Here is a 24,122-nt window from a genome sequence, read left to right as displayed (position 1 = left end):
AAAGCTGAGCGTCGAAATATTGATGCTTTTGAACTGTGGTGTTGGAGAAGACTCTTAAGAGTCCCTTGGGTTGCAGGAGATCCAACCAGTCCATCCTAAAGGAGATCAGTCTTGAGTGTTCATTGGAAGGACTGATGTTGAAGCTGAAACTCCAATACTTTGGCCACCTGATATGAAGAACTGACTCATTTGAAAAGACCCTGATGCTGGGAAAGATCAGAGGAGGAGAAGGGGATGACCGAGGATGAGGTGGTTGAATGGCATCACCAACTCGTGAGTTTGAGTTAGCTCTGGGAGTTGGTGATGGACAGGGAAGACTGGCATGCTGCAGTCCATGGGGTCACAAAGAGTCAGACATGACTGAGTGACTGAACTGAACTGAACCATTTAATAACAGCAAATTAAAAGCAGAAACAGATATGAAAATTCAAAGATCTTCTCAAGAGACAGACAAGAAGGCGTCCCTGCTGGGTCAGTGGTAAAGAATCCTCCTGCCAATTCAGATGACTCAGGTTGAATCCCTGGTCTGGGAAGATCCCACATGCTGTGGAGCAACTAAGCCCATGTGCCACAACTACTGAGCCTGTGCTTTGGAGCCTGGAAGCCACAACTGCTGAAGCCTGTATGCCCTAGAACCTGTGCTCTGCAACAAGAGAAGCCACCATAATGAGAAACCTGTACACTGCAACGAAGAGTAGGTCCCACTCTCCGCAACTAGAGAAAAGCCCACGCAGCAGTGAAGACCCAGCACAGTCAAAAGTATACAAATAAATAAAATTTAAAAAAAGCAATTACCACAGAACAATTTTTTTAAAAAAGAGACAGACAGGAATGCAACTTGCAAAAATGTAAATATAATGATTAATTTTATTAATTTATTATTATTATTAACTTTATTAATTAATATTATTCTAAATAAGTTTTTTTAAGACTTAAAGAATTAGCCACCAGTTAAACATTTATTTAGCAATTATTTTCCTTTGTCATTTTAGACTTAGGAGAACTTTTGTGGTATTACTTTTATGATCATCCTTTGTCAAAAGTTGGGTGAAAGGCAGCTGGTTGTCTCATCTGTTGTGGGTTTGGGTCTCTTGCTAAGCAGACATGAAGATGGAGTTTGGCATACAGGATGTTTTTTATGGAAGGACATTGGGATCAATGCCCCATGGAAGAGTGGGGGAGGAGGGAAGCAAAGGGAGAAGGCGAGGTGACCTAAGAGCTGCGTTGGCACACTCCACCAAGGGTTCTGGAGTGCAGATGGCTCATCGGAGCTTTACTGCATGCGGGAATATTATGGCTGTCAGATAAAATACAGGACACATAGTCAGATTTGAATTTCAGATGCAAATTCGAATGGGACATGCTTCTACTAAAAAATGATTCATTATTTATCTGAAATTCAGATTTAACTGGCTGTCTTGTATTTTCATCTGCTACAGCTGGCAATGCAAGCAAAAATGGACAGGCTTTTATATCCTGCTAGTTATTGTTATTGTGGATCATCCAGGGGATGGTGTGACCCCTGGGAATGGCATTACTCTCTGCCACTCAAGGAATCCCTAAGAGAACTGACATCTGAGGGCTTTCTGCTGACAAGTCCCTTTTCAAGTGGCATCTGGGCAGCCCAGCTCTATGTCAACTGCACTACAGGCAGACCTTGGAGATACTGTGGTTTGGTTCCAGATCACTGCAATAAAGCAAACTTACAGTAAAGCAAGTCACATGAAGTTTTTTATTTCCCAGTGCAGGTAAAAGTTATGTTTCCACTATCCTGTAAGTTTATTACATGTTCAATAGCATTATGTCAAAAAAACTGCACATACTTTCATTAAAAGTACTTTACTGTTAAAAGATGCTAGTCATCATCTGAGCCTTCAGTGACTCAAAAATTTTTCTGATGGAGGATCTTGCCTCAGTGTTGAAGACTGCTGAATAATCAGGGCAGTGGTTGCTGAAGGTTGGGGTGCTTGTGGCAATTTCTTTTTTTTTTTTTCATAGAGTACATTCTTTGGGTTATATATTCCATCAGTTTTGACAAAGGTATCATGACATATATCCACTATTATAACACCATACAGAATAGTTTCACAGCCCTACAAATCTGCTGTGTCTCACCAATGCATCCCACTTTCTCTCCCCAAAACCCCTGACAACCACTGATCTTTTAAATCTATCCATCAGTTCTGTTGCTCAGTTGTGTCTGACTCTTTGCGACCCATTGGACTGAAGCAAACCAGGTTTGCCTGTCCATCACCAACTCCAGGAGTTGACTCAAACTCATGTCCATTGAGTCAGCAATGCCATCCAACCATCTCATCCTCTGTCAGCCCCTTCTCCTCCCACCTTCAATCTTTCCCAGCATCAGGGTCTTTTCCAATGACTCAGTTCTTTGCATAAGGTGGCCAAAGTATTGGAGTTTCAGCTTCAGCATCAGTCCTTCCAATGAATATCCAAGACTGATTTCCTTTAGGATGGACTGGTTTGATCTCCTCGCAGTCCAAGGGACTCTCAAGAGTATTCTCCAACACCACACTTCAAAAGCATCAATTATTCGGCACTCAGTTTTCTTTATAGTTCAACTCTCACATCCATACATGACTACTAGAAAAACCATAGCTTTGACTAGACGGACCTTTGTTGACAAAGCGATGTCTCTGCTTTTTAATATGCTGTCTAGATTGGTCATAACTTTCCTTCCAAGGAGTAAGTGTCTTTTAATTTCATGGCTGCATTCACCATCTGCAGTGATTTGAGCCCAAAAAATAAAGTCTCTCACTATTTTCATTGTTTCCCCATCTATTAGCTATATCTCCACAGTTTTATCTTTCCCAGAATGTCATATAGTTGAAATCATCCCATGTATATAGCATTTTCATTTTGACTTCTTTTACACAGCAATATTCATTTAAGGCTTCTCCATATTCTGGCAATTTCTTAAAATAAGACAGTAATAAAGTTTGCCACATTGATGAATTCTTCTTTTCATGAGCAATTTTGCTGTAACATGCAGTGATGTTTAATGGCATTTTATCCACAGAAGAAATTCTTTCAGAATTGGAGTCTGTCCTCTCAAACCCTGCCACTGCTTTATCAACTAAGTTTGTGTGATATTCTGTCTTTTTTGTCATTTCAGTAGCCTCATCAAGAGTAGATTCCACTTTCTTTGCTCATCCATAAGGAACAACTCTTCATCCATTAAAGTTTTATCATGAGGTTGAAGCAACTCTGTCACAGCTTTAGGCTCCACTTCTAATTCTAGTTCTCTTGCTATTGCCACCACATCTGCAGTCACTTCCTTTGTTGAAGTCTTGAATCTTCCTTGATGTTTGTAGTCTTGAGTTATCCGTGATGGTTATAGTCCACTTCTTCCAAATTCCTATTAATGTTGATATTTTGAGCTCTTCCCAGGGATCACCAATATTCTTTTTTTTTGTTTGTTTTTTCTGAAGGAAATATCCTTTATCTCTTTATTTCTAATTATAACATTCTCATTTTGACATAATTTACACCTTTTTTACCCAATTAACACTACGCAAACAAAATTTTTCCAAATGTGAAGACTTTCTTTACCATTTATGACATATGACATAACTGTAACTCTTTAAAAGTTCCTTAAAAGAAAGTTGAAATTTTAATTTTCACCGTGCATCTGTCTGATAAAAAAGTAAAGGACATCCCTACCACATGAATTAACACAAAGAATGGAATAAAAAACAAAAGTGGCATCTATATAATCAGCAAATTATCTGATAAGACATTTTAACTACTTCACATTTCTACTTAGCACAAGTGAGTACTGGTTCCAAGGTACTACAAGGTTTGCCATTTTTACTCTTAAGCTTTAAATCATTGAGTAGTATTACTCTACTCCAGTCATCTTTGAGAAAATGGCAGTGTTCATAAGTACAAAAATTATTATATCCAGTAGATGGTATTCTACATAGTCAAGATAACAAGAAAATTCTTTATAAAATTAGATTTTTTTAAATGCAGAATATCTGGTAATTACCAGTATCTCAAAAGCTAAAATGAGAAAAATACAGAAAATAGAGAGGTACTCATTGAATAATATTATTTTGCTTTGAGGAAACCAGAAATGATTCTATCCCAAGAAATAAGTAACAATGATAAGAGATGTAGTTAATACACCATGTATCTTTTAAGCCAAAGCATGCTTTTCTGCTCAGAACAACTCTGGTTTCTATATTCTTAATCTCCTTTGTCCAAAACAGGACCCCATTTTAAGCCATTATTTGAATAGAGTTCATAATCTAAAGCCACTTTTCTTCACAGGATGTTTTCATTTTGATATTCATTCACAAGCTGCAAAAAGACAAATGAAAGTCAGTTATTAGAATTTGTAGCATAATAAATGCCAGTTTACAGTAACTGTCAACAGACTTCTATACTGAAACCGAAAAGTTGCTACAGTACAAGTGAGAACTGACATGATTCTTCCATAGACTCAGACTTTGTTTGGTAATACTGTCATAAGATCCGAAAAGAAACCTTAATGGGTCCTTTCAAAGATGCATAATTTTCCAAACAATTTTCCTTTGGATGCACAGCCTGTTCATTCCTTCAACCTTTTTTCAGTCGTTTAGCTTTTGCAATATTTTCTTGACGTTTTTGTTTCTTCTTTTGCTCCTTTTCTCCGGCCTCAATCATCTTGGCCAATTTCCAAGACATCACAGCACTTGCTAGAAACAATGGAGTGAGAGCCAAAATAACTGTTGTAAGGAAGCCACATGGGTCCTTTGCAGCCCATTCCACATCATACTCAGCTCAAGCCTTTAAATCAAACATCTTCCTGGAGGCCTTACACTTGAGTAGTAATCTGTAATTTTGTCCTGGGACTATCAGCCAGTCACCATTTCAGATGACCTTTGGTTGGCTGTCTTCTTCTTTAACTTCTGAGAGAAGACTTAAATTCTATATACTCCTGTACAACTTCACACTTTAAGAAATAAATATTATTCTTCTTTTGTAAAGGATCCACCAGGCTTTATCTTCGGGCCAGGCCCACACGGCGCCTGAAGCGGATGGCACCTCACAGCCACCCACACTTTCCCTTCCTTCTGTTTTCCCCTCGCTCACCCTTCCTCACCCAGCCCGGTGGCCCTCGTCTGGGACCATGCTTTTCCGATCCTCTGCCTCAGTGAGCGTGGGCCCAGCGGGGCTCGGACAGCTGGTGGTCCCCGGGAATCAGGGGTCGTCCCTGCCACGCCCTGGGCCGAGGCGCCGTGGTCATCTCCACTGAGCACTAGGGCAAAACCGCAGCGGTGACCGCCACCCACCTCCCCTCATCTTGCCGGGGATGGTGGGTTGGGACCCCCACTCCCGGCTCCCACGTATATTCTTAATACCACCTAGTATGGTGAATCTTTTACAGAGGTTTTAAATTGACTTTGCCCAAATCCATCAGATGAATCATTGTCACTAGCAGCTATAGCCTTATGAAACAGACAGCTTATATAATAAGTCTCAAAAGTCTAAATTACTCCTTGATCCATGAGCTGCAGAATGGATGCTGTGTGGTCAGGTATAAAAACAACATTAATCTGCAGCATTGTACATATCTATCAGAGCTCTTGGGTGAGCAGATGCATTGTCAATGAGCAGCAATATTTTGAAAGGAATCCTGTTCCTGAGCAATGGGTTTCAACAGTGGACCTGAAATATTCAGTAAGCCATGTTGTAAACAGATGTGCTCTCATCCAAGTTTTGTTCTTCTACTTAAAGAACACAGAGTAGATTTAGCATAATTCTTAAAGGCCCTGTAATTTTCCTAATAGTAAAAGAGCATTGACTTCAGTAAAAATTACCAGCTGCATCAGCTCCAAAAAATGGAGCCAGACTGTTTTTTGAAGCCAGACATTGACTTCTCCTCTCTAGCTATGAAAATCCTAGACGGCATATTATTCCAATATAAAGTTGTTTCATCTACACTGAAAATCTGCTGTTTAGTGTAGCCACCTTCATTAATTATCTTAGATCTTCTGGATAACTTGCTGCGGCTTCTACATCAGCATTTGGTGCTATACTTTACATAATCTATTCTGAAAATGGCTTCTTCCCTCAAACCTCATGAACCAACCTCTGCTTATTTCAAACTCTTCTGCAGCTTTCTAATCTTTCACAGCTCTCATAGAATTAGAGAGAGTTAGGGCCTTGCTCTGGATTAGGCTTTGGCTTAAAGAAATGTTGTGGCTGGTTTGATCCTCTATCCAGACCACTCAAACTTTCTCTGTATTAGCAATAAAGCAGATATACTTCCTTATCATTCATGAATTCATTGGAGTAGCATATCAGTTCTTTCAAGAACTTTTCCTTTGCATTCACAACTTGACTGATTCTTTGGCACAAAAAGCCTAACTCTTGGCTTACTTGCTCTCAACATATCTTCCTTGTTAAGCATAATCATTTCTAGTTTTTGATTTAAAGTGAAAGATAGCAACTCTTCTTTTCACTACAACAAGTGCTCAGTGAGCCACTGGAGGATTACTAATTGGCCTAATTTCAATATTGTTGTGTCTCAGGGACCCCAGGAGAGTGAGAGAGACAGGGGAATGGTCAGTTGGTGGAGAAGTCAGAATACATAGCATTTATTGACTAAGTTTGTTTTCATTTATGGCCATGTTTGTGGTGCTCCCAAACAATTATGATAATAACATAAAAAATCACTGATCACAGATCACCATAACAAATATAACAATAATACAAAATTTGAAATATTGTGAAAATGACCAAAATGTGACAGAGAGAGAGGAAGTGAGCAAATGCTGTTGGAAAAATGGCACTGATAGACTTGTTTGACTCAGGGTTACCACGAACTTTCAATTTGTAAAAAAATGCAACATGTGTGAGGTACAGTAAGCCAAGTGCAACAAAACATGGTATGCCTGTGTCTTGTTGCTATTGCTGTTGTTTTTAATGTTTGCTATATTAATTGTTTGATTAACATTAGTACAGCTCAACATTCAGAAAACTAAGATCATGTCATCCGGTCCCATCACTTCATGCCAAATAGATGGGGAAACAGTGGAAACAGTGGCTGACTTTATTCTTTGGGGCTCCAAAATCACTGCAGATGGTGGCTGCAGCCATGAAATTAAAAGACGCTTGCTCCTTGGAAGGAAAGTTATGACCAACTTAGACAGCATATTAAAAAGCAGAAACATTACTTTGCCAACAAAGGTCCATCTAGTCAAAGCTATGGTTTTTCCAGTGGTCATGTATGGATGTGAGAGTTGGACTATAAAGAAAGCTGAGCACCGAAGAATTGATGCTTTTGAACTGTGGTGTTGGAGAAGACTCTTGAGAGTCCCTTGGACTGCAAGGAGATCCAACCAGTCCATCCTAAGGGAGATCAGTCCTGGGTGTTCATTGGGAAGACTGATGTTGAAGCTGAAACTCAATACTTTGGCCACCTGATGGGAAGAGCTGACTCATTTGAAAAGACCCTAATGCTGGGAAAGATTAAGAGCAGGAGGAGAAGGGAACGACAGAGGATGAGATTGGTTGGATGGCATCACCAACTCAATGGACATGAGTTTGGCTGGACTCTGGGAGTTGGTGATAAACAGGGAGGCCTGACGTGCTGTGGTCCATGGGGTCACAAAGAGTCAGACACGACTGAGGGACTGAACTGAACAGCAATTAAAGTGAATATTAGTCTTTTTCAAAACCAGCCTCTGCAATATTGAAATACTGAATACATTAAAAAAATAGGTAAGAATAGCCATGATTCCTCTCCTTGTTCTCTCTGTTTATAGCAAGAGCTAAGGGGAACATACATCTGAGTTTTTTCAAGACATCCCAGTTTATGCCAGTTCTCCTCTTGGTTTAAATACTAATAACACTACCTTCACTCTCAAAAGTTTCTTGATTTGGAAAACAAATTTTCTATTCTTCTTAGTGAGGATCCTCTTAGTGCTTCTCATTGTGGATGGGCACCATTTCTGACTTTTCAGAATGTGAAACAAAGCTGCTGATCCATATATCTCCAGAGAGGGATCTATTCTCTTTTCTTAGGTCTGATTTGAGAAAAGTCCATAAAAGGCAAGGACGTCCCCTCTCACCACTCCTTTTCTACACAGCAGAAATCCTGGCTAGTGCAATAAGACTATTTTCCAAGAATAGACAAATACACACACATACGTATATATGTGATATATACACATAGACACACTGATACACACACATATATGTGATATATGTTATACATATATATATCTATCACATCTTCAGTCCATGGGGTCGCAAAGAGTCAGACAGGACTGAGCAACTGAACAACAACAAAATCTCATCTTCTTTATTAAGTGTTGATGGACACTTGGGTCACTTCTATCGTAAACAGTGCTGCTATGTACATTGAGGTACATGGATCTTTTCAAATTACTGTTTTCATTTTCTTCAGATATTCATCAAAGTGTGAAATTGCTGGATCATATAGTAGTTCTATTTTCAGTTTTTTGAGGAACCTCCAGACCATTTTCTATAATGGCTGCACCAATTCATATCCCCTCACCAACAATGTACAAACATTCCCTTTTCTCCACATCCTCGCTAACATTTGTTATTTGGAAATTTTTGATGATGGCCATTCTGACAAGTGTGAGGTGAGAGCTCACTGTGATTTTATTTGCATTCCTCTAATAATCAGCAATGTTGAGCATCTTTTCACGCACCTGTTAGCCATCTGAATGTCTTCTTTGGAAAAATGTCTAATCAGGTTTTCTACCCATTTTTTAATCAGGTTGTTTGATTTTTTTTTATATTGAGCTGTATGAGACTATGTATTTGTGGGAGTAGAGGGCACAGGGGAAATTGCTTTACCTTAATCTCAGTTTTGCTGTGAAACTTCAGTTCAGTTCAGTCGCTTAGTCGTGTCCAACTCTTTGTGACCCCATGGACCACAGCACGTCAGGCCTCCCTGTTTATCACCAACTCCTGGAGCTTACCCAAACTCACGTCATTGAGTCGGTGATGCCATCCAACTATCTCATCCTCTGTCGTGCCCTTCTCCTCCTGCCCTCAATCTTTCCCAGCATCAGGGTCTTTTCAAATGAGTCAGCTCTTCTCATCAGGTGACCAAAGTATTGGAGTTTCAGCTTCAGCGTCAGTCCTTCCAATGAACACCCAGGACTAATCTCCTTTAGGATGGACTGGTTGGATATCCTTGCAGTCCAAGGGACTCTCAAGAGTCTTCTCCAACACCACAGTTCAAAAGCATCAATTCTTCGGTGCTCAGCTTTCCTTACAGTCCAACTCTCACATCCATACATGACCACTGGAAAAACCATAGCTTTGACTAGATGGACCTTTGTTGGCAAAGTAATGTTTCTGCTTTTTAATATGCTGTCTAAGTTGGTCATAACTTTCCTTCCAAGGAGCAAGCGTCTTTTAATTTCATGGCTGCAGCCACCATCTGCAGTGATTTTGGAGCCCCAAAGAATAAAGTCAGCCACTGTTTCCACTGTTTCCCCATCTATTTGGCATGAAGTGATGGGACTGGATGCCGTGATCTTAGCTCTCTGAATATTGAACTTTAAGCCAACTTTTCACTCTCCTCTTTCACTTTCATCAAGAGGCTCTTTAGTTCTTCTTCACTTTCTGCCATAAGGGTGGTGTCACCTGCATATCTGAGGTTATTGATATTTCTCCCAGCAATCTTGATTCCAGCTTGTGCTTCATCCACCCCGGGGTTTCCCATGATGTACTCTGTATATAAGTTAAATAAGCAGGGTGACAATATATAGCCTTGATGTACACCTTTCCTGATTTGGAACCAGTGTGTTGTTCCATGTCCAGTTTTAGCTGTTGTTTCCTGACCTGCATACAGATCTCTCAAGTGGCAGGTCAGGTGGTCTGCTATTCCCGTCTCTTGAAGAATTTTCCACCGTTTGTTGTGATCCACACAGTCAAAGGCTTTGGCATAGTCAATAAAGCAGAAATAGATGTTTTTCTAGAATTCTCTTGCTTTTTTGATGATCTAGCACGTGTTGGTAATTTGATCTCTGGTTCCTCTGCCTTTTCTACAACCAGCTTGAACATCTGGAAGTTCACGGTTCACGTATTGCTGAAGCCTGGCTTGGAGAATTTTCAGCATTACTTTACTAGTGTGTGAGATGAGTGCAATTGTGTGGTAGCTTGAGCATTCTTTGGTATTGCCTTTCTTTGGGATTGGAATGAAAACGAACCTTTTCCAGTCCTGTGACCACTGCTGAGTTTTCCCAATTTGCTGGCATATTTAGTGCCGCACTTTCACAGCATCATCTCTCAGGATTTGAAATAGCTCAGCTGGAATTCCATCACCTCCACTAGCTTTGCTCATAGTGATGCTTCCTAAGGCCCACTTGACTTCACATTCCAAGATGTCTGGCTCTAGGTGAGTGATCACACCATCATGATTATCTGGGTTGTGAAGATCTTTTTTGTACAGTTCTTCTGTGTATTCTAGCCACCTCTTCTTAATAATTTCTGCTTCTGTTAGATCTACACCATTTTTGTCCTTTCCTGTGCCCATCTTTGCATGAAGTGTTCCCTTGGTATCTCTAATTTTCTTGAAGAGATCTCTAGTCTTTCCCATTCTATTATTTTCCTCTATTTCTTTGCACTGATCACTGAGGAAGGCCTTCTTATCTCTCCTTGCTATTCTTTGGAACGCTGTATTCAAATGGGAATATCTTTTCTTTTCTGCCTTGCTTTTCACTTCTCTTCTTTTCACAGCTATTTGTAAGGCCTCCTCAGACAGACATTTTGCTTTTTTGCATTTCTTTTTCTTGGGGATGGTCTTGATCCCCGTCTCCTATACAATGTCACAAACCTCCGTCCATAGTTCATCAGGCACTCTGTCTATCAGATCTAGTCCCTTAAATCTATTTCTCACTTCCACTGTATAATCATAAGGGATTTGATTTAGGTCATACCTGAATGGTCTAGTGATTTCCCCCACTTTCTTCAATTTAAGTCTGAATTTGGCAATAAGGAGTTCATGATCTGAGCCACGGTCAGCTCCCGGTCTTGTTTTTGCTGACTGTATAGAGATTCTTCATCTTTGGCTGCAAAGAATATAATCAATCTGATTTCAGTGTTGGCCATCTGGTGATGTCCATGTGTAGAGTCTTCTCTTGTGTTGTTGGAAGAGGGTGTTTGCTATGACCAGTGTGTTCTCTTGTCAAAACTCTATTAGCCTTTGCCCTGCTTCATTCTGTACTCCAAGGCCAAATTTGCCTGTTACTCCAGGTGTTTCTTGACTTCCTACTTTTGCATTCCAGTCCCCTGTAATGAAAAGAATATGTTTTTTGGGTGTTAGTTCTACAAGGTCCTGTAGGTCTTCATAGAACCATTCAACTTCAGCTTCTTCAGCATTAGTAGTCAGGGCATAGACTTGGATTACCGTGATATTGAATGGTTTGCCTTGGAAATGAACAGAGATCATTCTGCCGTTTTTGAGATTGCATCCAAGTACTGCATTTTGGACTCTTCTGTTGACTGTGATGGCTACTCCATTTCTTCTAAGGGATTCCTGCTCACATTAGTAGATATAATGGTCATCTGAGTTAAATTCACCCAATCCAGTCCATCTTAGTTCGCTGATTCCTAGAATGTTGACGTTCACTCTTGCCATCTCCTGTTTGACCACTTCCAATTTGCCTTGATTCATGGACCTAACATTCCAGGTTCCTATGCAATATTGCTCTTTACAGCATCGGACCTTGATTCTACCACCAGTCACATCCTCAACTGGGTGTCGTTTTTGCTTTGGCTCTGTCTTTTCATTCTCTCTGGAGTTATTTCTCCACTGATTTCCAGTAGCATATTGGACACCTACCCACCTGGGGAGGTCATCTTTCAGTGTCCTACCTTTTTGCATTTTATTTTTCCTTTTTGCATTTTTATACTGTTCATGGGGTTCTCAAGGCAAGAATACTGAAGTGGTTTGCCATTCCCTTCTCCAGTGGACCACATTTTGTCAGAACTCTCCACCATGACCTGTCCGCCTTGGGTGACCCTACTCAGCATGGCTTAGTTTCACTGAGTTAGACAAGGCTGTGGTCCATGTGATTAGACTGGCTAGTTTTCTGTGATTGTGGTTTCCCTCTGGCTGCCCTCTGATGCCCTCTCTCAGTGCCAACCGTCTTAGTGGGGTTTCTCTTACCTTGAACGTGGGGCATCTCTTCACAGCTGTTGCAGCAAAGCGCAGCCGCTGCTCCTGACCTTGGACGCGGGGTAGCTCCTCTCGGCCGCTTGCTGCTCCAGCTGTGAATCTTAAACTGCTCTAAAAGATAGTCATTATTTTTAAAAATCTCAGGTAAAAACTTGATTGGCCACAGTGAGCTGGGGGAGCAAGACCATGAAATATAGACATAATCATGGAAACCTACTTCTCAGGATGTTTTCAGCAGTGGGGATTTCCCAAGAGGGGTCCATGTGTGGGACTACTTGTCTGCTCAAAATTTCTCTCTCAAGTTTCAGATGCCTCGCCTTCATTAAAATATTTTAGGATTTGGATGGTTATGTTCACCTTATCTACACGGTTCATGCTTTTAAATTCTTTGAGAATATTCCTTCTCATTCTTTATCTTGCCAGATGATGTGGTTCTTATCTTCACAGGTTGTTCTCATCTGGCAGCAGCTTGGTCTTTCAAAATGCTCTTTCCTGAATCATGCACAATTGCTTTATAGAACTTGTGCATCACAGTTTGGTGTAATTTTGATCATATTTTCTATTTGATTATCAATATTGCTTTGTTGGCATTTTAAAATAAAGTTGTTCTATTCAAGGGAGAGTCAGCTCCACAGTCTAACTCCCATGTTGGTGTGCAGGAGTGTGTGTGTGTGTGTGTTATTGCCAGCTGTGATGTGGATAATAATGCTATGTGTGCTGTGATATTTGAAGGTGGGATGTATAGCTATGTAGATATATAAATAGTTTAGATTACTTTTTCCAAAACTTACTTGTTGATAATGAAATTCTTAGTTTTTTTTGGCCAGGTCACACAGCCTCAAAAATTTTTGTTTATAGTTTATCTCAGTTCAGCCAAACATTTTATTACATGGAAAAACTTCATGTTTTTTACAAGAGCATCTTCAGCATGGAATCTATTCCTCAGATAATTTAAATAGCAAACAAAAAAGTCTTAGAATTGGATTCAGGAGAAGCCTAGAGTTTTATCATTTCCTTGCAGAGAAGTGATTGTCTCTATCACTCGTTTTCTATCTCTAAGCTATGTCTATGTCTGTGACGTGAATAGTCTAATTCCATGACAGTCTTACAGGAATAATATAGCTATTTTAGCTTTAACTCATGTGCCAGAATATAGTAAGTGACAAATGTTGCACCAGAGCATGCTATATGAGCTAAGGAGCTATTAGCTATTCCCTTTGCCTCAGAATAACAAAAGAATAAAAATATTTAATAACTGCTGATCAGAGTTTAAGCTTTCTTTGTTACATCATTAGAAATCTGAAGGTGTTAATGTGTTGGCAAAAGATAATATTATTTGATAGGAGTAGGTTAATAAATGTTGCTAATTATAATTAAACTAACTTGAATGGGTAGCTATGTTGGTTAATTTGAAATTTAGAAAAAATTAAATTCTCTAGTGAGGATCTTGGCCCTCTCTTGTGGAATGGTATTTTAATTAGGAAACTAAATATCTGGACATAGCTAAGTTTTGTTTTGGAATTATACAAATAATTATACAGAATGGCTGTAGAGATTCAAAAAATCTCTACTGTGAAGTAAGTAACACAATTCAGAACAATTCTGTGTGTGGATCAATATGTTTATGGTTTTAAACAGGCAAAAACAAAAATAAAAATTCTATTTGTAGTCAAGTCCCATGATTTCAGAAGGCTATAAGTCCTTTGAAAAGACTGTTTCAGGTGTTTGTTTTGAGGTTGTGGCCAAATAAATTATACAGCATTGGTGTTTTTCAGCTCCAGTTTCAAACAAAATTAATTTCTGATTAAATGTGAAATGGATAGAGGATTGAATTTTAGTTATTTTTTGGTGAATCTGATTATTAGACTTGATAAACTGACAGTATTTATGACTCATCATGATGTGCTTGAGAGTTTATTCTTTGGAGTCAGGCAAACACACTTCCTGATCCAGCCCTACTTCTTAGTAGTCATATGACCTTGGATAAATTATCTGACTTCTCCCAAGCCTCAGTTCTCTAATCAGTCAAAATGGAAGTAAGAACAGTAGTTCTTCATAGAATTGCATGAAGACTTAACGAGACCATCCGGTTAAAGTGCTTAACACAGTATCTAGCACATCTTAGGTGCTGCATAAAAATTTCTCTTCTTCCTTTTTCTCTTTGTTATTATTGTTAATATTTTATTTTGGAGGCTTACCAGGTGGCTCAGCGGTAAAGAGTCCACCTGTAATGCAGGAGACGCCGGAGAAGTGGGTTCAATCCCTGGGTCAGGAAGATTCCCCAGAGGAGAAAGTGACAAGCCACTCCAGTATTCTTGCCTGGAGAGTCCCATGAGCAAGGAACCTGGTGGGCTACATTCCACAGGGTCACAAAGAGTTGGATACAACTGAGCATGCACGCACTATTTTATTTTTATTGTTATTATTTGTGTTCTTCTTTGGTTTCTCACCAAATTTGGTACTACCTAAACTATGATTTAAGAAGTTACAGTTGTTGAATTCTTAAAATATACTGAGGGTATTACAAGAAACTCATTGGATGAGAAAACTGTCCCTTGGAAATATTTGAGACACAAAAGACAAGAGAAATAGGAGAAAGATAGGTATTGTATTTTGTTGGATTACCTCCAAAGATGTGTGGGACCTTGCCCCATAGTTCTCCCCCCGCCATATTGAGCTGCCTCCATGCTGCTATACGAGACTGTATTGTGCTTCCATGCTATTGAACTGGGCTTAGTGGAACTGACGCTGTTGGGCCCAGACCTCATATTTCTATCTCTCTTTATCTTTATGCAACAATGCCGAGTGGAAGACCAAAAATGAATTACATTGCAGGCTGACCAAGACTTTTGCAAGTCAATTTTTTAAAAGCAAAATATTGGAAACTGTAAGCAAAGTGAAAAGACAACCTTCAGAATGGGAGAAAATAATAGCAAATGAAGCAATGGACAAAGAATTAATCTCAAATATACACAAGCAACTCCTGCAGCTCAATTCCAGAAAAATAAAAGACCCAATCAAAAAGTGGGCCAAAGAACTAAACAGACATTTCTCCAAAGAAGACATACAGATGGCTAACAAACACATGAAAAGATGATCAACATCACTCATTATCAGAGAAATGCAAATCAAAACCACAATGAGGTACCATTACACGCCAGTCAGGATGGCTGCTATCCAAAAGTCTACAAGCAATAAATGCTGCAGAGGGTGTGGAGAAAAGGGAATCCTCTTACACTGTTGGTGGGAATGCAAACTAGTACAGCCACTATGGAGAACAGTGTGGAGATTCCTTAAGAAACTGGAAATAGAACTGCCATACGACCCAGCAATTCCACTGCTGAGCATACACAACGAGGAAACCAGAATTGAAAGAGACACGTGCACCCCAATGTTCATCGCAGCACTGTTTATAATACCCAGGACATGGAAGCAACCTAGATGCCCATCAGCAGATGAATGGATAAGAAAGCTGTGGTACATATACACAATGGAATATTACTCAGCCATTAAAAAGAATACATTTGAATGAGTTCTAATGAGGTGGATGAAACTGGAGCCTATTATACAGAGTGAAGTAAGCCAGAAAGAAAAACACCAATACAGTATACTAACTCATATATATGGAATTTAGAAAGATGGTAATGATAACCCTATATGTGAGACAGCAAAAGAGACACAGATGTATTGAACAGTCTTTTGGACTCTCTGGGAGAGGGCGAGGGTGGGATGATATGGGAGAATGGCGTTGAAACATGTAAATTATCATATGTGAAATGAATCACCAGTCCAAGTTCGATGCATGATACAGGATGCTTGGGGCTGGAGCACTGGGATGACCCAGAGGAATGGGATGGGGAGGGAGGTGGGCGGGGGGTTCAAGATGGGGAACACATATACACCCATGGTGGATTCAAGTCAATGAATGGCAAAACCAATACAATGTTGTAAAGTAAAATAAATAAATTAATTAATTAAAAAAATAAAAGCAAACTATTTACAAAGTACAATGGAATGTACTGGGAAGTCTGGAAAGAGGAACTCTGAATCCAGCCCCAATTCTGCCACAGAAAGCCTGGAAAGAGGAACTCTGAATCCAGCCCCAATTCTGCCACAGATTGGTGTGACCTTGGTTAACAAGCTTAAACTCTGGGCCTTTGTTTCCACAACAATGGGTTTGAAATCCTAGATGTCTTCAAAGATAACTTTCGGCTCAAATGCTTTCTAATTCTGTATTTTCCTAAATCCTGCAGCAATTGTACTAAGTTAATTTTTTAAACTTTCCTTGTTCAGGGTAAACTTGTTATGAAAGCAGAAATAGGGAAGAAGACCTTGGGAACAGTGCAGGAGTTGAATTCAGGGTTCCAATTCAAGTTCTGATGTGTTAATCTTGTTCTGGTGTGTGATCTTGGGAAATCCCTCTTCTTAGTATATCTTAACTCTGCTTCACATTCAATTAAACTGGGAGAAATTTTAAAACACTGACGTTAGACTCCATTCATGAGGGTTCTAAATACTCAGCCATCAACAGGTTGTTAAAGCTTTCCAGGTGACTAGAACGGAAAGGCAGGATTGAGGATCACTGCAAAAACCAGGGGTCCTTAATATCCTTGCATCCAAGATGGAGCCCCTAAAAAGAATAGTAATTACTGTCCTCTCTGTGACAGAATTGAAGATCAAATAAAATAATAAAATAGATAAAAGCACTTTAAGGCTTCCCAGGTGCACAGTGATAAAGAATTCGCCTTCTAATGCAGGAGATGCAACACGGGTTTGATCGCTGGGTAAGGAAGATTCCCTGCAGAAGGAAATGGCAACCCATTCCAGTATTGTTGCTTGGGAAATCCCATGGGGCAGAGGAGCCTGGCAGGCTTGGGGTTGAAAGAGTTGGACCCTACTGACCAGGAGTGTGCACCGTGCAAAAGCACTGTGTGATGTGTAAATGCACAGTAAGTCTTAAAGCAAATGCTATTAAAGAGCTTAAGTATTATTATTATGTAAATGGAGAGATTAGCTTTAGTACATTAATTCTTTTGGTGGGATTCTACCCTTTCACTTACAGTCTCTAAAAGTATTGATAGTTGAGGACCTCCTTCCCCAATCAGGACGTGGCAATTTACTACTGCAGAAACTCGAAGAGTTGCTCCGTGACCCAGAGGGAGTTTAGTAGTGACATGTTGCCTCGGTGATTATTATCAATAAACAGAATTCTTCCAAGTTTTGCACAGCATAGATTATCACCACAAATCATCACGACACACTTGTTTATCCCTTTGTACTATGGCTTGTAAATGCAGCAAACGGGGATAAACTAGTCAAATGTTTGTGCAGTGGGGAGAGAAGTCAGCTGTTTTAAAGCTGTATCTTATTCTGTCAGGAATTCATACTTAACCTTCATTTAGTAGAAATAATATCCTTTAAGAACTAAATTTTATGTGTCCCCCGTGGTTATCTTTATTCAGATGTATTCACGCTTGGACACTTGGAAACATTTTTGCCTGTTCAACTATTCCATTAGAAATATGACTGTGACCATTGCAGTTTTGGTAATAAATACTTTTGCTTTTCCCGGTAGGGTTAGAGTAAGTCACACCTTGACTTCTGAAATTGGCCCGCTGTAGTCCGTCCTTCAGAATGAACACGTGTATTTAATACAGACTTGCAGACTTATTTTCCATGAATCTGCAAGCTGCCTGTGAAGCTGTATCCTTGCTGTCTTGCAGCTACTCTTCAGGGTTGAGTTTGAGGAACACATACTCAGGGCACCTATGGTGACAGCCTCCGGGAAGGGCTCTCACTGCGTGCGTTAGTCCATCCTCTGACGTGTCACGGCTGTAGCCTTCCTTCAGCATCTCTCTGCTCACCAGAAAATACATCGTGGCAAAACAAAGCAAAGTCTGGGATGTTTTCTGTGTCTGTATTTTTTTGGCAAATGATTTCTGACATTTCCCTCTGTTTTCTGAGTCTGGGAATGATCTCAAAATGTAGGAATGCTTCTTTCTTTAGGAATCCCTTCAACTGTTGAATGTCTATTAAAAATTAAGCAATTACATGCTGATTAAACAAATCATAAAGTTCAATGAACAGCTAGTTTTTTTGGAGTTAGAGCCATATACTGTTGCACATGTTTTCTGCTCACAGGCATATTAATGCAGTTGATGAAAAAATTTAACCTAAAGTCATTTTTATATATATATGTAGTTAAAAACGGTAGGTTGACAAACTAGGGCCTGCAGGCTGCGTAATTTTTACATTTTTAAAGGGTTATTAAAAATACCAAGAATATGCATCAGAAACCATATGGCACACAGGGCCTAAAATATTTACTATATGAATCTCTAGAGAAAGTGCTCGCTGACCCCAGAACCATGTGGAAAGTACCAATAAAGAGCTCACCCATCTCTGGCTTTTACCAAGAAGTACATTGTCTTGTTTTGAGAGGCTGGAGCTGGGGGACTGAACTAAGAACATGCAGATTATGACCTGCTGAAAGGTGAGGGGCACAAGCCACTTACAGGGGCAGACAGGTTTCTCTCTCGTTTATCTGAGCTCCCACTTTGGGAAAGTGTAATCAATGAACTCATTTGGATTGAAGGCACAGTTTCAATAAACCCACACAAAGGAAGCAGAGAGACAAGATTTACTACTTACAGATCCCAGAAGCTGGGGGAGTGGTGGGAGTAATGAGCTGGGGAAAGGACAGTCCTCTGTCCCAGGTCACCAATGAGCAGGAGATAGAGAGTGTGGCAAGCATTGATCCCTTATAACGTGGTTGGGGCAGAGGTCACTGACCTTTTACTGGTTTAATCCTAGGTGGTTACTTGAAGAGGTACAGCGGAAAAAGCAAATGCGAGCTTAAGGTGGGAATCTGAAGGTCGAGTCCTCATCTAAATGTTCAGACTCTGGCGTGAACAGGGTTTTCATACTGTCAAACGCCTAGGCAGCAAGTCAGAAAAACAAAAAGTTGTTTTTCTCATCACACTTCTCTCCTTGGAAGCATTAATTCTCACTTGTAAAATCAGTCTTCACAGCCAGTCTAAAAAGAGAACCAGAAACCTCCTGTAGCAGACGCTGTAACAGAATTCTCAGCTCTTCAGTCAGAGCTGCTGCCCTTTGGCCCTCGTTTGCTCCTTTGCTCTCCCTCCCCCAGACCGCTCCTCAACATCATCACCAGCCACCAATTTGCCACCCCCGGTCTTTGACCTTGGCTTCTTGGTCAAATGCTTTTTCCATTCTAATTGCTCTTGTGAATCTGCTTTGCTACATTGTCCTACTTTTTCACCTGCTTTCATCTTCCAAGGCCCCTCTTCTGTGATTTTTTTTTTTTCCCTGCCTTCTCCACCAGAATCTCAGCCCTGTAGAGACAGATGCCTTCCAGATCGAATATTTCTACCCTTTTACTTGCTCCTGGGCAGGCCCAGTTTTCTTGCTGGTTTCAAGGCAGGTCTGGTTCTGGCCCCTGCTGCAGACGATAGCAGAGAGAGGACTTTGGGCATCTTCCCTCACCAGCCTAGCTGCACCACTTTTGGGGAGCAGCATGGCTATCTTTCATGGACACTGTTTGCGCACACCTTTCATCCTGTTCTTTTAGTATCCATATTGCTTGCTGTAATTTTCTTCCTGTGGACTTTCTGGCTGCTTGCCTTCCCCTATAACTGCATCAGTTTTCCCCATCTACCAAACTGACCAGGCCACTCCAGTGGTGCCTGCTGCTCTTGGGGTCCAGCGCGCATGTCTAACCAGAGCTATTGTATGCTCAGTTGGTAAGTCATGTCTGACTCTGTGACCCATGGACTGTAGCCTGCCAGGCTCCTCTGTCCATGGGATTTTCCAGGCAAGAATACTGGAGTGGCTTGCTGTTTGCTTCTCTAGGGGATTGTTCCAACTCAGAGATGGAACCTGCATCCTGCATCTCCTGCGCTGGCAGGTGGATTCTTTTTCACGGTCCCTCCTGGGAGCTATTACAGCACTCAGATTTCTGGTACAGTTCTCTCTTCATTCCAGTTCAGCTTGCTGAATCCCTCCCTCCTACCTGTGAGAGCCTCCTCTACCCAATACACATTTATCAAGTGTCGACCCTATAGGCTCCGCAGGTCAGGGATGACTGAGAGGCAGCCTAGGTCTCAGTGTTTTTCGACAGAGGAGAGATGATATGCACAGACATGAATATAGAGCAAAGCAGTAGGTGGTGATGAATACAATTACTAAATATTATGAGACCAGAGGAGACTGTTTAGAACTAAACTCTCTAATGATAAAACTGCCAAACTACCTAGTGAAGATATTACTAAATTAAACAAATTAACCACTTAAAGAACTTTGATTCTGTTTTTAACCTTTCCTTAAATACATAGTTTAAAGGTCAAACTCCTGGGACATTTTTTTCTGAGTGACTTATTCCTTCTCTGACTCAGTTTCATTTACTGATACATTATCTTGCCTCCAGTCGAGTCTATAAACATTAAAGTTCTGTAAATAAATGCAGTTTTTGGATTATAGTGCAAAAGACAACATCTTTTTTTTTTTTTTTTTTTTGGCAAACACTCCTGCTTCTTACTAGAAATGGAATTCAGTCCTTATTCCATTTCTCAAGTCTGTGGGATGGCGTCTGCTGACAGGTGGGTGTGCAGCTGATCCAGGGTGATTCATGGCTTTGTTTATTGGAAGAGGCTTTGAGAGGTTGCAAGAGATATCTTTTAAAGAACTTTGCATCTGGGCATCCATTGTCTTCATTTCCTTTTTTTCTTCTCATTCCTTGTCTACCTCCTTTGGCCCAAACCCTTTTCCAAGGATTATATTGATATATCAAATATAAATTGGGAAAACCTGGCCAGGACCTGCTTGTCTTGAGGGAGATACCCTCAAGAGCACTGGGCTGCAAGTAGGAACTGTGGGGCCATGACTGTGTTTTCATCAGCTGCCCCATGTGACTCCTGCTGTGGGTACCACCGGCTGGTCTGGTCATTCATGACATATTTTCTGAGAGCCTTCTCTGTGCCACAAACATCATGCTAGGTTCTAGGGACACAAATTGAGTCAAAAGGAAAACTGTTGCTGCCCACATTCGGGGGAGGTAGCATCAATTACAAGTTCACATTAATAGATGTGTGATAACAAATTATCCTACCTCTGATACAGAGAGGAAGAGCTAATATTAGTGTTTAATTCTCTAACAGTTCTGAGATCTCTGGTCTCTGAGGGTGTGTCTCATCTCTCTCTCTCCCGCTCTTCCCTCTCTTTTAAGTGAAGGTGGAGAAGACAGCCAGCAACAGAGTCCTGTCATCCCAATGGTGCAATATACCCACATATTTTCTTTTATTATTATTATTTTAATTGGAGTATAATAGCTTTGCTGTGTTGTTTTAGTGTTGTAGACATGAATCAGCTATATGTAGACTTAAATCCCTTCCCCCTCGAGCCTCCCACTGCTCCCCTGTCCCACCCCTCCAGGTCAGCACAGAGTACTGAGTGGAGCTTCCGGTGCTATACACTGGCTTCTAACTAGCTATCTATTTTACACATCATTTTTTTTTTTTAATTGTGGAATTCTTGATCCCCCAAAGTAGATGTTATGATCTCCATTTAAAATACACATAACGGAGAAAAACACTATTGTTATTACTCAGACTGTCATCGGGAGGGGGAATAAGTGAGTGCTTGTATTATGGGGGCCGAAATCTGCCACAGGCCCTAGCCGGAAACCATGGGATTTAGTGGCTGCTAATCCATTCAATTCAGGCATTTATTTTTTTCCTCCGTATTTTTTACAGCAGTGAGAGAGAAATCTCTTTTTCTCCACAGAAGTCATTTCAGATCTCAAAATCTGAAATGCGTCCTCTCCGATGCATGCCCACCCACAGGGTTGACAAATGCTAGATTTCCCAAGATAGCTGCTACACGCTCGGTTTCTAATCTCCGTATTCATTCCCCGCCAGAATTTCTAAATCCTTCCCCAGTACGTCCAGCCATCCTTTCTGAACTTTTGAGCTCCATCTGTTTTCCACAAAGCCCCTGGGCACTAGTCGGGCGACAGAGGCCAGGACGGAGGGCCCAGGTGGGGCATCCCTGCACCCGAGGTCTGACTCTGCAAGGCCTCTGGGCGTTCTCGGGCCAGCCAGCCCGCCACGCGCCAGCGTGCTTCCCAGTCTTCGTTCCCCGGCGCTGCCGGCGAGCTGAATGAGGAGCAGCGCTATTTTTACCTTCCCGGCTGCAATCCTTTATATATATTTGCAGGAAGGAAATAAATAAAGGATTGAGAAGGAAAGGCTTGGCCTAAGTTTTACACTAGAAGGAAGGGGTTGGATTAGGAGCGGGTATGTAAGGTCTGGGGCGGTGGAAAAATGCAGGTCGATTTCTCTGGGTGGGTGGTTCCTCCACATCCTTTTGCCCTGGAAATCCCCACACTCTTCTTTTCCTCCCTGACTGCCAGCGTCCTCTCTCCCCCGCCCCCACCTCTGGAGGTGCCACCATCACCTCTGATGCTGCATCACTCTGCTGCCTTTTTTCTCCCCTCTTTTTCTCCCAAAATAAAGCATGCGCAGTGCGTCCCGTGCCAGGGACCAGCATCAGCACCAGCACCAGCATCAGCACCGGGCCGCGGGGCCGCGCCCGGGCGCGCTCTCGAGGGCGGGGCGCACGCCCGCGCCACTCGCGTCCGCGCGCAGCCTCAGCATCCTCAGCCCCCGCAGTCGCTGGAGCTGCCGCGCCCGCCGCAGGGAGGGCGGAGCATCTGGGGAGGCTCCAAGTTGGCTGAGCGACTGGGAACCCCCGGACTCTTCAGCGGCCGCCCGGGGAGGGGCTGAGAGGCGAGCGAGGGAGGGGGCGCCGCCCAGCCCCTAGCCTCGACCCCCTGTCCGCGGCCGCACCATGCGCGACGAGCCGGCGTGACCGGCTCCGCCCGCAGCCTCCCCTGCAGCCTAGACCCGCGCTCTCGCTGGCCACACCAAGCGGCGCCCGGGAGCTATGAGCCATGAAGCCACCCGGCAACAGCTCCCGGCGGCCGCCCCTGGCGGGCTGCAGCCTTGCCCGAGCCTCCGGCGGCCCCCGCGGCGGCTCCGCCGCCCTGGCGCCCATCCGCGCCCTGGCCCGCGCGCCTCCCTGCCGCCTGCTCCTCGTCCTTCTCCTGCTGCCTCCACTCGCCGCCTCATCCCGGCCCCGCGCCTGGGGGGCTGCTGCACCCAGCGGTGGGTATGGCCCCGGTGCCCTTTGCATTGCCTTGCCCAAGGGGCCCTGCAGAAGAAAGCGAAGGGCGCGCGGGACCGTGCCCTCCGGACACGTCCAGGGCTCGGCCTTTCCAAGCCTCCCTGCCTGTCCACCCCTCTCATTCCCAAACCCGCGTTCACTCCAGTTCACTTTTTGAAGTCCATTTCTGTTGCAGTCACTGAATTACTGCCGGAAGATATTTAGTGGATGCGGGGTCCCTAATTGATTTCTGTGCAACTTGGGGAGACCGGTGTACGGGAGATGCAGCGAGGAAGCAAGTTTTTTTCTCGGGTGGTGGAGCCTGAACGCGAATGCGGGAGGATGTGATGAGAACAGTGCTAATGTATCTTCTTAGATTGCCTAGAGGGTTTATTCACCGCTGTTGGAATTATAGGTGGGGGAGGGAAATTTTGGGGCTCTAAACCTTTGGCTTGTGATTTCTCAAAATACTTGTTATTATCATGAACAATTAATGTAATGTTCAATACATTGATGACGGAAAATCAGTGAGAGCAGGAACCTGGCCATAGCAGGAAAATAAATTGGAAAGCTGCCAGCCTCTGCATCCCTCTCTGGCAAAGGATTTTTGCTCATCTCAAAGTTAAAAGAAAAAGGAATTATCCATTTTGTTTAATGAATCAATTAACATTCAGTGTTCATGAATTCAACACTCAAGTTATCTTAGGAGTGTTCTTAGCTCTCAGGTGGGATACTGCTAGTTGGAGTCCCATTTAGCTTCTGCAGAAGC

The 24,122-nt window shown here is 42.0% G+C and overlaps 1 protein-coding gene and 1 pseudogene across 6 annotated transcripts in view; one reads left to right on the top strand and one right to left on the bottom strand.

Moving 5' to 3' along the window:
* Window positions 1-4,581: 4,581 nt before the first annotated feature.
* On the bottom strand, window positions 4,582-4,806 carry LOC122426139 (annotated as a pseudogene).
* Window positions 4,807-22,879: 18,073 nt separating this feature from the next.
* The window catches only part of ADAM23 (ADAM metallopeptidase domain 23), a 182,626-nt gene continuing 181,383 nt past the window's right edge, over window positions 22,880-24,122 (top strand). For all 6 annotated transcript variants that reach the window (XM_043445578.1, XM_043445576.1, XM_043445575.1 and 3 more), the window contains exon 1: window positions 22,880-23,355. In XM_043445578.1, coding sequence (XP_043301513.1) covers window positions 23,142-23,355 — 214 coding nt within the window. In that variant the 5' untranslated portion in view covers window positions 22,880-23,141. The remainder of the gene's footprint in view (window positions 23,356-24,122) is intronic.

This window comes from Cervus canadensis, chromosome 24 (genome assembly GCF_019320065.1).
Source record: "Cervus canadensis isolate Bull #8, Minnesota chromosome 24, ASM1932006v1, whole genome shotgun sequence".
Classification (NCBI taxonomy): domain Eukaryota; kingdom Metazoa; phylum Chordata; class Mammalia; order Artiodactyla; family Cervidae; genus Cervus; species Cervus canadensis.
The sequence above is the reverse complement of the archived record's forward strand: the minus strand, read 5'-3'. Positions and strand labels throughout refer to the sequence as shown.